Consider the following 14,406-nt stretch of genomic DNA (forward strand, 5'->3'; position numbering starts at 1 on the left):
GTTGTCTGTCTGCGATTCACATTTCCTTTGGCCATCCTGTGTTTCATCTTGCAACTCTAGATATGAGGAGTGTGGTTGGTGGGGGTACAGTTTCACGTGGGGTGGTGGTCTGGAAAGGAGGCCGCACAGTATGTGAGCAAGGACTTGAAGGAAATGGAGGAGTCTGCCATGTGTATATCTGGGGGTAAAGTATTCAGGTGAGGAATGTGTCAGAGCCTTTGCAGAACAGCAAGGGAGCGACTGAGGTGAAGCGAATGTGGTAGAGCCAAGTTAAGTAGGAATGACGTCATAAAGGTCTGTAGGGAAGGGGTGTGTCCTGTGGACCATTTTAAGTTATTTTGGCTTTTACCCTCAGTAGAAGAGGAAGCTGCACCGGACAAGGTGGCTCACGCCTGTAACCCCAGCACTTTGGGAGGCCGAGGCAGGCAGATCACGAGGCCAGGAGATGGAGACCATCCTGGCTAACACGGTGAAACCCCGTCTCTATCAAAAATGCAAAAAAACTAGCCGGGCGCGGGGGCGGGCGCCTGTGGTCCCAGCTACTCGGGAAGCTGAGGCAGGAGAATGGCGGGAACCCGGGAGGCGGAGCTTGCAGTGAGCCGAGACCGCGCCACCGCACTCCAGCCTGGGGGAGAGAGCGAGACTGTCTAAACAATAAAAAATAAAAGGGGAAGCTGCAGGAGGATTTTCAGCAGAAGAGTAAGATGATAGACCATTTTTTTTTTTTTTTTTTTTTTTTTTTTAGACAGAGTCTCCCTCTGACCCCCGGGCTGGAGTGCAGTGGCCGGATCTCAGTTCACTGCAAGCTCCACCTCACAGGTTTACGCCATTCTCCTGCCTGATAGGACATTTTAAAAGGATCACTCTGGCTACGACGTTGTGAACAGACTAAGGGAGGAAGTGAGGTCCTGGCGTGGTGGGAAACTCACAGCATTCCAAGTGAAGGATGTTGGATTTCAAAACCCATGTCTTTTGAGTTTTGGTGGTTTGGTTTTTTTTGTTTTGTTTGAGACGGATTCTCACTCCATCGCCCAGGCTGGAGTGCAGTGGCGCCATCTTGGCTCACTGCAACCTCTGCCTTCTGGGTTCAAGAGATTCTCCTCCCTCAGCCTCCCGAGTAGCTGGCACCCGCCACCATGCCCGGCTAATTTTTATATTTTTAGTAGAGATGGAGTTTCACCATGTTGGCCAGGCTGGTCTCGAACTCCTGACCTCAGGTGATCCGCCTGCCTCAGCCTCCCAAAGTGCTGGGATTACAGGCGTGAGCCACCGCGCCCAGCCATCTTTGAGTTTTAAAACCCACCTGTGGCTGAGCGCAGTGGCTCACACCTGTAACCCCAGCACTTTGGGAGGCCGAGGCAAGTGAATCACCTGAGGTCAGGAGTTCCAAGACCAGCCTGGCCAACATGGTGACAGAGAGACTGTCTCAAAAAAAAAAAACCCAGATGGAGTAGGGTGGTAGCAGTAGAGGTGGTGCAGAGTGACTGGACTCCAAATATGTTTTAAATGTAGAGCCAACAGGGATGTCCTGATTCACTGGATATGGACAAAGAAGAGAGAAGTCAGGAATGACTCTAAGATTTTGGCTTGCTGGCCAGGCGCAGTGGCTCACACCTGTTAATCCCAGCATTTGAGAGGTCAAGGTGCACAGACCACCTGAGCCCAAAGTTTGAGACAGGCCTGGGCAACATAGTGAGACCTCATCTCCACAAAAAGTAAAATTGACCAGGCGTGGTGTCATGCACCTGTAGTCCCAGGTACTCCCAGCTACTCAGGAGGCTGAGGTGGGAGGATTGGTTGAGCCAAGGAGGTCAAGGCTGCAGTGCACCAAGATCGTGCCACTGCACTCCGGCCTGAGTGACAAAGTAAGACCCTGTCTCAAAAAAAAAATTTTTTTTTTTTTGGCTTGATGCTGACAGGATAGAGGATTCTACTGAATTAGAAGAGACTGTTGTAACAAAGAGTCTACGGGACGGGAGGATGGAGAAACAGAAGACAATTTGGGAGTTTGGTCTGAGGCCCATTAAGTTTGAGATGTTTAGTACACCTTTGTTCTGGTTATTTGTTTTGTAACAACTCCACCCTTAATGGCATAAAACAAGCATTTTATTCCGTTCTGGGATTCTGTGCGTCAGGAATCTGGGCAAGACACAGCAGGGAGGCTTGTCTCTGCGCCATTGTGATTGGGCCTCGGCTGGGAAATTCCAATGGCTGGGGGCTGGAATGACTTGAAGGCTGGGCTCAGCTGGCTGCAGTCTATGGGAGCACCTTCAGTTGGCCTCCATGTGGCTTAGGTTTCTCCAAGTATGGCCGCTGGGTCCCTTGCAGGAACTGTTGAAGAGTGAGCGTATCAAGACTCAGGAAATGCATGATCTTTTCTGACCTGGCCTCCAAGCCATGCAGTGTCCCTTCTTTCACATTCCGTTGATCACGAGTGAGTCCTAAAGCCAGCTCTGATTCTAGGCGAGGGGACATTGCCAAAGGTCATGTGAGATGGGAGATATTCTTGCAGCTATGTTGAAAAATATAATAGAATATCTTTGAAAAATACAGTACAATATCTTTGAAAAATACACCAGTATTTGAAAAAAATAGTCTGCCAGAGCATCCAGGAGAGATGTCAGGTTAGCACTTGTGTATATATGAGTTTAGAGTGTTGCAGCGGGTAGGGAGAATCTGTTCTGTCAATGAAAGTCATCACATGGGTGTCACTGAAAGCCCTGAGATTGGTTGAGATCTGAAGGGAGTTTGTATAGACTGAGAAAAGAAAGCTTCAAGGGCGAGCCCTGGGGTAACTAGAGCAATGTTCAAAAGTCAGGGGAAAGAGGTAAAACCAGCAAAAGAGACAGAAGTAGCCAATGAGATGGAAAGAAGAAAATATCATGTCCTGGAACCAAACTGAAGTTGTTTTTGTGAATGAGTGTCAAGCTGTTGGAGTGTCAAATAAGAATGGGACTGAGAGTTGGCCGTTGGATTTATCAATGCGGAGTCACTGGTGACCTTAGCAAAAGCAGTTTCGGTAAGTGAGCGTGAAAGCTAGGTTTGAGTGGGTTTAAGAGGGAGTGGGAGGAGGGGAGTTGGAAACAAGTAATAATAACTAATAACCAACTCGCTCATGGGATTTTGCTGTAAAGGGAAATAGAGAAATTGGGTGGTCGCTAGAGGAGAAAGTACAGATGAAAATTTTGTGACATGGGAGAAATACCATGTATGTTGGGGAAAATTGATGGTGGGAGGGGGTGGAGAATTGCTAAAGCAATAGCTTCAAGTCTGAGAGGAAGGGACACCAGTGTGTTTTGGGTTGGCCATCTAGAAGGGCTGCACAGTATAAGGGGACATAAGCTTGGAGGTGGGGAGACATGACAAGTGGGGTCTTGGGGTTCTTTAATCTTCCCATTGACGTAAAGGGTATACTAATAGTACCTATCATGTTAGATTGCCTTGAAAATAAGTGTATTCTTTTAAAGCACTCTAAATAGTTGCTGGCACATATTGGGCACTCAAATGATAGCAATGATAGCAATTACTAGCTATCACTGCTTCCCAAATACCAATCTGTGGAACAACATGTGTTCATTAATTTATTCTAGTACAAATGAAAATGGGAAAAAGAAGGATAATAGAGGTATGTTTCAAATACAAATATATTTTGATCTGAGATTAAGCCCTTCCACCTTTTCAAATGGGTTTTCTTCTATGAAAAGTTGTGGTACTAAATGGTAGGGGTTTTTTCTTCTTTTAGTAATATCGTATTGAATAATTGCATCCATACATTCATATATATACACACCCATTCACAAGTAAGTGTGCAGCTCAGTGACTCATCATGAAGTGAGCATACCTGTGCACTGCCCCCCAGATCAGGAAATAGAACATTAGTAGCATCCGGTTGGATTTTGTTTTGTATTTTTTTCCCCCTCCCTTAAGTGTTCTTAGTTCGCAGAATAGAAGAATGGCCATCGCCGTGTTGGGATCAAGGATTTTTCTTTTATTTAATTTCCTGGCCTGTGAAACCCCAAAGTCTGGTAATATGTTTAACACTGAGGAGTCCAATGAACCTTACTAGGCCATACTTCTGCTGGAGGAAAAAATAAAAATAAATTCCCAAATGTACTATAAGTTTCCAGAGCCATGAGAACATTTCTAAACTGTGACGTGACATTGATTCCTCAAGCATTCTTCAAGTCATTTGCCTGAATGAGTGATTTTATTCTCATGTTATGAAACCCGTAATACTTTTTAAAGGTTTCAGATTCTTAAAGACAAAATGCCTCTTGCCCTCTTGAGTTAACTAAAAGTTTACTGAGATTCGTCATTTATCCATTTTTATTGTCTTTGTCCCAAATAAAGTAGGCCTATTTTTTCCCCTTAAAATATCTTATATCTAGTTTCCTTATGACGTTATTAGGCAGGTAATACTATGACCGCTTTCTAAGACAAAGTGTTGGTCACTTATTCAATTGCTAGTACTTAGGACCTGAGCTGTTTTCCTAGGATGTAATCCACAAAAGAAGACTGGAGAACGCTGAGCTGGCATGTGTACTGACACATTCTTGTGTGTCAAGCTTTTGCCTGTTATTTTGTGTGGTTTCCTGCAGCATGAGCACACACCCGCTGTGATTATGCTAATGATTTATCAGCTGAAAATTAGTGTTTGGGGACAACTGCCTCTTTTTAATTGAGGGCACTTTTCTCTGCGGCTGGCACTCACACCCAGCATATGCTTTACTTGTTTCATGATCTTGTTGATGTTAGGGTTTAGTTTTCTGGGCAATCTGCCTCGTTTGATTTTGTGTTTTACTTGCCGTTTGCAGTGTTCGAATTGTTCAGCACAGCCATTCTCTAGGACTGATAGAAGCCTCTTTGCCTTCTCTTCAGCAGTGTTTGCTTTCTCTTTCTTGTGCTGTGTTTAGTAAAGAACACCAGTCCTCTACCCCCAGGGACACCCGTGACCCCTTTTTTACACTTACAAGCAAATCCGGGAGAAAATATGTACGTTTTTGGAAGTTAATTTTATTATATGAAGATGGTATACAAAATACATTCATCATGACTAGAAATATAGGACCAAACCATGTCTGTCTTATATCTGTAGCATATATTCTTGGTTTGTATAAAAGTAACTTTAAAATTCCAGTTTCCTTAAATAGTTATGCACAAAACACACACACACACACATACACATATAGTTACACCACTGTTGGCCAAAGATGCACTCCTCCTTTAATCAATTTAAATGAGGCTAGCGAGTATCTGTTTGATGTTTGCGTTCTTATGGGCTAGGAAACAAGGCACAGGTCCCTAAAATTAACATCTAGGCGTCACTTCTTGGACTGACAAGACACAGACTCGTGTATGGTTTCAGCCCCATTCCACCCACACTGTTCCACATACATTATCTCAGAAACTCTGAAAGAAGTGCTTGTTCTTTGTTAGTGCCGTTTTTGTCATAAATGGCAAATGATTGGAATATTATCAGTTAATTCATGTTTCAATTTTCAGTGCTATTTTAATGAACAAGCACTTTGTAACTAGCTCATTATTACAAGCCTCCATTTTTCTTTCTACATTAAGACTCCAGATGGAACCATTCTTTGACTGACGGATGGACTCATGTATGCTACAAACCTGAGTTTGAAGAAGCCGAGTAACGGAATTCTAATGATTTTTCTTTTCTCTTGGAAAGGAGTATTTATTATGGTCTCTTAATGATTAAGAATTAGATTATTGAAATCAAGACATATGAATAGCTAAGGTTTTATTTGTTATCACTATTTGCTGGGCTGTTAACTGATTTGGAAAAAAAAAAAAGTAGAGAATTGACTGAGGTCTTTTTTCTGTGTTTAACCTCCTTCCAGTTACCTGATTTATAATATTGCCAGCTGTCACAGGTGCTTTTGTGTATATAAAGAAGAGGAAGAACAAAGATTTGTCCTCTCTTCTGGCTCTAGCCTGCTTTTGTTTGGATTTAGATCTTGGTGGAGAGACCTGTCCCGCTCCTCTCTTCTGGCTAGTGAGTCTTCCACAAAAGCCACTGCCAGGAGCCAGTGGGCTCGCTCGGGAATATGCTGATGGTGGTCCCATCTCTTCATTCAGAGAGCCTTTAAACAAGGATGTGGCACATAAGAATGGAAGCATACATTCTTCTGTTACTTAGAGCCCAGGTTCTAGAGTTAAGTTACATGGATAAAAGGAAGCATACTCTTCTCCCCAAGCAGCAGCAATCCACTGTTGCCTGTCCAGCTTCTGACTGGCTGCAGAAGGTGCAGGCATCCTAAATACATAGACCCTAACTTGCATAAATAGCGTCCAACAGAGCCAGCTTTAGTGATCCAAGGCCCACTTGATCTTTAGACCCTAAGAGTAGGCGTCCTTTGCTACCCTGTCTCCCTATTCCCATCATGCTCAGCCCCCAGGCAAGGTTCAAAGCAGTTGAAAATGGGCTTTTCTTCTAATGATGGCTCATTAACTAATATCCTGAGTCCCAACTGGAGAAATATCTTGCATAAATTACATGTCACCTTTTTTCTCAAGGAGCTTAAAGTGCTTAATATGCGTCAGCTAATGCTCTTCCACATCCTTCCAGATTAGTGTGAGAGAGTGGAGTCCCCAGGAAATGAAAAGGAAACATGACTGGTTGCCTGTGCTTTGGGTCCCACCTGTGTTGGTGAATTGGTTTGGCTGGTATAGAGATGGGGTTTTCCCTTGACCTAACTGACCTTTTTCCTCCGTCAGCCCTAGTTTTGGTATGGAGAAAACCCTCCTCGAGACGGCATTTTCATTCTTCTCGGCTTGCTTTCACAGTGAACTGTGCAAAACAGGATAATACCAAGAAATTGAGCTAAGTGTCTGGACTGTATATTAATACTCAAAATAGAATGTGACATTTTAAGTGTTAAGGCCATCATGCCATGGATACAACCTAAGTTTTCAGTGCATCTTACCAGAGCAGCCAAAAGTATGGGCTCAGAGTTGAGTGCCACCCTCAGTGCTGTAAATCAAAACATAGCACGAATGGAAATGGACATAGAACCAGTTCCATAGGTAAAGTTCTAAAATTTGCTTTAGTTCCAAAAAAGGTATTTGTCCTTTTCTTGCCTCCCAGAATCCAGAAAATGTCCCCTCATCTCTGTCCCATCTGCTCCTGGCTGGGCCCTCAAATGTAGAAGGGTGAGCTGGGAAGCCACTGAAATGGCATTGCTGAGCCCCGTCCCCCTCCCCACCCACATAGTGAGTCTCAAATTCTTTCTCATGCCTTCTCCCGGTTTCTCTTTTCTCCCTTGCTTTCTGCCTTTTTCCTTTTCCTCCTCACGTGTCTTAGGCCTGCTAGAGGACTCCTGAGATGTTGCTCCGGCCAGCCAGTGATCCCTGGGGCTAACGGGCTTGTTGCCCTGGGTTTTGGGCTGCGGGGCTGGCCTAGTGGGGTCCATGATGCATGGGGTGATCAGTGCGGCTCCTGAATCAAACTAGTCTTGTGTGCCCTGAGGTGGCGGAGGTTGGAGCAGGGCAGTCATCGGGCTTAGGAAGGATTTCTCTAACACTGAGTAACATGAGGATTTAGCAGTAGTGTTCTTCACTTGTCACTATTTCTCTATCTGGAGTTACATTCTTGTTAGTCAAAAAAAAAAAAAGCACTATTAAAAAATCACAAAAAGCAGCTGGCTCCCATGGAAAGGTCAAGGTGTAAACTTACATATGCATAATACTGGCAAAAGCTAGTTTCCCGGGGGTATAAATACACATGTGCTTCTAGAAATAAGGCTTTGTGTCAAACTCTAGACGGGTGGGGTGGAGTACAGGACCACCGAGTTGTAGTCTGGGGGCGGGGAGCAGCACGCGATTTTCCTTTCCAGCTCAGCGTTGTCATAGGTGAACCTGCGCTTGCCTTCGCTGATGTGCCCACAGCTGGAATGGCAGAAACTGGGCCTGCTGGCATCAGAAAGCCCCGACTCCTTACTTTTACTGGTGACTCTCAAGCTAAAGAAAGGAAGGAAAGAAATCAAATGTTCAGAATTGGTTTTTAGAAAACAAGACACTAAAATCCACTCTTTCTGAGTGGGTCATTTGTTCATACCTGTCCTAGAGTTCATGGTTTTCGAACCTCCCCTCAACTGCTGTCAGATTTCCTGTGTTCTAAAGCTGCACACGGCCTCCCTCATAGCAGCTGGGTGTCATGGGGCAGAAAGACAGTGGCTGGGGGAGGGTGTGAGATGTCTGCTAAGATAACACAAACCCATAATCTGGGTGGAAAGTAACTCCAAGACCTGGGTGCAGCCCTCTCCTATTCTCGGGTCAAACAGCTTCTGTGGTAGGCTGAGAAATGCCTCCTGCCCTCCAAAATATTCATTTTTCATATTTTATCTCCCTTCTGGCCTCCAGAACTGCAAGAGAGTAAATTTCTCTTGTAAGTTGCCAAGTTAGTGCCAATTTGTTACAACAGTCTCAGAAAACAATAGAGCTTCACACACACAGGTGAGCGCCCCTCTCCCTATCGTGCCTGTGTTCTAGAAGAGGAAACGCTTTTAGTTATGGTGCTACTTGTCACCAGCAAGGCTCAAGGGTGGAGAAACTTGCTTCTGGGTCCTCTACGTTATACCCAGACTAGGACAGACACCTGAGGAGGAAGGGCTGCTCTTGCCCTTTAATATTCGTTTGAATTTTTTATTTTCAAGGGATCTGGGATGAGGAAGGGAACCCGTGAAGCATGTTTTAGACTGGTCTGGACTAACATGTCCATGTTCTCTATTTTCAGTCTCAGAATAGAGGATACAATTTATGGTTTATGTTTTTCTTTAACAAATATCTAGATAAAATTAGTCACCACCCATTTTCTGAGGTGTTCCAAAGTAGGAAACAAAAGAGCATGTATCCTACATTCCCCTTTGATCCATTCATTCCTCACTGGTGCCTCTGATGGGCTGTAACTCAATTCTAATACCATTGTGCTCATGTGAAAAGGAAACACACACACAGATGTTTGCCTGGAAATGCCCCTGTCTTTCCCATTTACTTGTGGTCGATGAACTGTGCTAACTACATCACTTGGAGGCACTTGTTGCCATTCTTTGATTTAGATCAGGGTTCAAAAACTATAACCCATATCTGCCCACCTGGCTGGTGTTTTTTTTTTTTTTAATGAGAGCTTTATGGAGATATAATTTACATACTGCATAATTCACCTATTTAAAGTGTGTAAGCCAATGGTTTTTTGTATCGACACAAGTTGTGCAAACATCACCATAATCAACTTTAGAGAGCTGCCACCACCCCCCAAAACTCATACCCATTAGCAGTCTTTGTTCCTCACACCCTCCAGCTCCAGCCCAAGGCAACTACTGGTCTACTTTCTGCCTCCAGATTTACCAATTCTGGGCATTTCATATAAAAGGACTCATACAATATGAGATATTTTATGACTGCTTTTACTGAGCGTAATATTTTCAAGGTTCATCCAGGTTGTAACATGCATGCATACTGCATACTTTTTATTGACAATTTATATTGTGTGGATATACCATATTTTATTCATTTAGTCATCAACTGATGGATATTTAGGTTGTTTCTACTTTTGGCGATTATGAGTAATGCTGCTATGAACATCTGTATGCAAGTTTTGCTGTGGACATCAGTTTTCATTTCTCTTGAGTATATGCCTAGGAGTTGAATTGCTGAGTCTCGGGGTAACTGTTTAACCTTTTAGGGCAACAGCTAAACTGTTTTCCAAAGTGATTGCGCCATTTAACATTTCCACCAGCAGTGTAGGAGGGTTCCAATTTCTCCATATCCTCGCCACACTGACTTCATCTAGCTATCCTCATGGGTGTGAAGTGGTATCTCATGGTAATCTCTTTCCCTTTTTTTATCCCTCTGTCACCCAGGCTAGAGTGTAGTGGTGCAATTGTGGCTCGCTGCAGCCTCAATCTCCCAAGCTCAAGTGATCCTCCCACCTCAGCCTCCCAAGTAGCTGGGACTAAAGGCACATGCCAGCACGCCCAGCTAATTTCTGAAATTTTAGTAGAGACAGGGTTTTGCCATGTTGCTCCTGGACTCAAGTGATCCACCCACCTCGGCCTCCCAAAGTGTTGAGACTACTGCATGAGCCACCACGTCCAGCCCCTCATGGTAGTCTTGATTTGTATTTCCCTAATGACTGATGATGTTGAGCATCTTTTCATGTGCTCGCTGGCCATGCTCACCTGTTTCTGTAAATACAGTGTGTGGGAACAGAGCCGTGTCTTCTTGATGATGTACTGTCTACGGCTGCTTTTTATACTATAATGCAAGCTTGCCCAACTTGTGGCCCGCGGGCTGCATGCAGCCCAGGATGGCTTTGAATGTGGCCCAACACAAACTCGTAAACTTTCTTAAAACATTATGAGATTTGTTTACAACTTTTTTAGCTTATCGGTTATTATTAGTGTCAGTGTATTTTATGTGTAACCCAAGATAATTCTTCCATTGTGGCCCAGGGAAGCCAAAAGATTGGACACCCCTGCTAATGGCAGTAGGGAACATGTGCTATCTAGCCCTTTAAAAAAATGGCTGCCCACCCCGGATTCAGGTGAAAGAGGAGCAGGTTCTGCCTTCGGGTGAGACAGGGAACAGGCATTTGAAAGAGGAAAGGAAGGAACATCCTACAGGCGCAGCTTTTCCCAGTCCAGCACCCTTGCGAGGTAGCGACTCGCACAGAGAAGCTGCAGCGGCATTTGGTGGTGCATAAGACTCCTGACAGTGGTGGCCACGGCGTGGAGGGAGGAGCTGGTGGACTGGTCAAGCCAGAGCTTCGTGGAGAAATTGTCAAGTGAGAAAAGGGTGCCAGGATGAAGTGGGAAAGTCGTTCATCTGTAGGGGCTGAGTTCTCAGGCTGCAGGTCTTAGCCCTGGAAAACAGTACTGGGACTCCTCATGTATCAGCCCTGCCGGCATAGGGAGTAACAGCGGGGGCGTCCTCTCCCACCGCTGGGAGCGTGTCTCCCTCTGCGCCATGCACAGGTGGGCACATCAGGCTTCTTTCCCTGAGGCACTGTGCTTCCCACGTCTGGAATGCCTGTCTGCAAGATTTTCTGCACGTTTTCCCCAGAGCTTGGTGCTCATATGTCCCATTTGATGTTCCCCTTTTTTTGCCCTCTGGGGGGAAATGCTTTTCTGCAACGCCTGAACACTATAGTGCAGGAGGGCAAGTAGTCCTCAAACATCCCTCATTACACCACCTATCCCCAGCATCTCCCCTCGTACCCTCCATGGACTGATCACAGAAAAGATACCCGATGCTTACTCAATCTTGAGCGAGGCCTTGGGTTTGCTGTCAGTCCAGGTGAAGCGCTTCAGCATGGGAGAGGCCAACAGAGTGCTGCTGTCCCCCTGGTAGTCCTGCAGGGAGAAGGAGAAAGGTGATAGTTTTGCCTGGCCCAGCGGGAGTCCATGCTGAGCCTGAGGGATGATCCTGGGATGCATCTGTTGATCCAGGCTCTGCCTCACCCTCCACAATCCCCGCCTATTGAGACAAAGCATTTTCTCTAAGTTGGTCACTACAAACTTGACCCGCTGCAAATCATGTCTGATCCCCAGTGACTTTGAGACCCTTCCTGAACATGAAGTAAATACATTTAAGCAAAAGGGAAAATGGCAAGTAACAGGTTAACATTTTCCACAGTAAACTATGATGCAACTTATCGCATAAAGATACTAAAACTAATTTGGCAGATCGCGATTGACTATGAGTATGCCATAGTAGCGGTGGCACCATAGACACGAATTCTAAGAAATCGTAAAGACATGGTTTGATTTTTTTTCTTAAACTTGATGGAATTCTCAGCCCCCACCCCCCACCCCTTGGTTAGAGTCTCCAGCAATTAGATTTCCTTGTTGGTTTCTCTTTGGCACTGAGTTGCCTGCAGACTCTTCACTACTTTGTTAATACGGCATGTTCCAGTAAGCGGATCCCACACTTTGTTCCTGCCACCCTTTAAGACTCTTACAGGGCAGTGTCCTTAATTATGAGTAAACACCTAAGCAAGCAAAGAAGCTGTCATCATTCACCACTGATTTAGGGTTGGAGGGTGAAGGTTGAGAATTCTTTCACGTTTTGCTCAGTATTTTTCCCTCGGCCTTGAAAACAATGTACCAAGCAGCCAAACAATATATCCATATACTTTACTTTTATATTCTTCAGCTTATTTTTGATGCTTAAAATATTTAAAATAATCTTTCCCTTTATCTGGTGTGTCCGATAAGGTTGTGGTGTTTCTTTTTTTTTTAAGGATGACTGTGCCTGCCTCAAGGCCACACTGATTGTAGTGATCACCTTCACACTGTTGTTGGCCTTCCAGGCCCTTTATGGGACATAGGCATTGCCAGACTTCTTTTTTTTTTTAGAGAGAGTCTCGCTCTGTTGCCCAGCCTGGAGTGCGGTGGCATGATCTCGGCTCACTGCAACCTCCGCCTCCCAGGTTCACGCCATTCTCCTGCCTAAGCCTCCCTAGTAGCTGGGACTATAGGCACCCGCCACCACGTCCAGCTAATTTTTTTGTGTTTTTAGTAGAGACTGGGTTTCACCGTGTTGGCCAGGATGGTCTCGATCTCCTGACCTCGTGATCCACCTGCCTTGGCCTCCCAAAGTGCTGGGATTACAGGCGTGAGCCAGCGCGCCCGGCCTCACCAGCACTTCTTAAACGTTAATGTGTCCAGGAATCCCCTAGGGATCTTGCCAAGGCGCACCTGACTCAGTGGGTGTGGGTGGGTGCTGAGAGTTGGCATTTCTAGCCGGCTCCTAGGTTGTAGGAACCTGCCTATCTGGAGATCACACTTTGAGTCCCAGAGGCTGCAACATCAGAACTGCAGTATCGCTCCTGCCCATCCTCCTCTCCTCCCCTTAGCCCCTCAACCCCACATCACTGGGCTTTAGAGAGAAGAGCTGGTGAGGCCTCTTGTTTGCCAGGCTATACTGGTTGGCTTCTCCCAGTGTGGCTGGGTAGGAACACGGCCGTTCAACCTGCAGAGCCTCAGGAGAAAGGAGCATAAGGCTTGGGTGGACCCCTCCCGCCTCAAGGCTGCTTGCAGGAGGCTCTCCGTTACATCACAAAGGCCACCACCCACACAGCTGGGAGTTCCTCTGTTACTCTGAAAGCAAAGCTGCATCGCTGACAGCTAAGCAGCTTAGAAATACACAAAGGAGTTTCCTAAGGGTCTAAATTCCTACCATGCAGGGACTTGGGTCCTGGAGTGAGTTCATGGAACTCTGCTTTCAAATTAGCTCTGCACAGCTAGGTCTAGTTGTCAGTCCTCCCAACACTGTCATTTCAGCCACTCCTGAATCCAGACGCTCGCTGACCAAGAGCTACCACACTACTGGCATTGGTGTCTGGAAGGGATCTGAAGAAGGGGTCTGCCAGCGTGCACTGGGTACCTTAACTTCATGACTTACATCAAACATGGAGGTGGCATTTGGTAAAAGTTCTTCAAAGGTTTTGATTCTTTCCAGGCTCATGAACTTGAAAGCATTTACATATCTAATGAAGAAACAGAAAGAATGATCAAGACAGGAAAAGGCATTCAGCTGTAATGAGTCAGGAGACCACAGGCATCCTATCCTAGCTAAGAGGAACCAACACACCAACAGGAATCACCTAACTCCTGAGGCCCCAATCTCCCCGCTGTGACCCCTGGGAATCTTGGCGGCATTGCCACTGCCTCCCATGGTTGTCAATTCACATTCTGTCGTGTTGAGGAAACTCCCAGAGGGACCTGCTCGGGTCCGTTGTGAAATCAGAGAATGTCAGGCCTAGGAGAGCCTGGAGGCATCATCTGGTCTGAGTGCCCAATGGCGCAGGAGAGAAATGATGTGCAGGGAAGCGATAGGACTTTAGCAGGTACTCCGAAAAGGATGTGAGGCGGCAGAATGACCTGGCATGGCTACATGGCTAAATATTATTTAATGGCATAATCGAGTGCTAGCGCCAGGCTTGTATATGTTTTCTGTGATTACAGATTGGGAGAATTGGGTAGGGTTGTATGATGTCTCTATAACTACCTACTGACTTTTGTTGATGATCTATTAGGAAGGACTATTGGAGACATCCACTCTGTGGTTACTCACAAGGCAAGTTCACCTACTGACTGAATTTCTCAGTCCCATACTCTGTCACTCTCTGCCAGTCCCAGTGTCATGGGCAAGCTCCCTACTGGCCTAAGGCTAAGCCCCCTTAGAAGGGTCCACATATAACTGACATGCCACCCACCCCTCCCCTCCCTCTCTCTAACGCAGCCAGACCTTGCCAATTTATTTAATCCGAACTAGTTTTCCCAACCTCACAAAATGATGACTCATCTGCATCAGCCTCTTGGGCTGGTTGTGAGGCCTGAACAGTGAGGCTGACCTGTAATTCATCACCACAAGTCTGGATGTGGC

General features: G+C 45.7%; 1 protein-coding gene across 1 annotated transcript in view; it reads right to left on the reverse strand.

Moving 5' to 3' along the window:
* Positions 1–4,993: 4,993 nt before the first annotated feature.
* The window catches only part of FLT1 (fms related tyrosine kinase 1), a 195,665-nt gene continuing 186,252 nt past the window's right edge, over positions 4,994–14,406 (reverse strand). Inside the window, exons 28-30 of the mRNA XM_003913719.5 lie at positions 13,423–13,507; positions 11,275–11,369; positions 4,994–7,977 (exon numbers count right to left, since the gene is read on the reverse strand). Coding sequence (XP_003913768.1) covers positions 7,776–7,977; positions 11,275–11,369; positions 13,423–13,507 — 382 coding nt within the window. The 3' untranslated portion in view covers positions 4,994–7,775. The remainder of the gene's footprint in view (positions 7,978–11,274; positions 11,370–13,422; positions 13,508–14,406) is intronic.

Source organism: Papio anubis, chromosome 15, assembly GCF_008728515.1.
Source record: "Papio anubis isolate 15944 chromosome 15, Panubis1.0, whole genome shotgun sequence".
Lineage (NCBI taxonomy): Eukaryota > Metazoa > Chordata > Mammalia > Primates > Cercopithecidae > Papio > Papio anubis.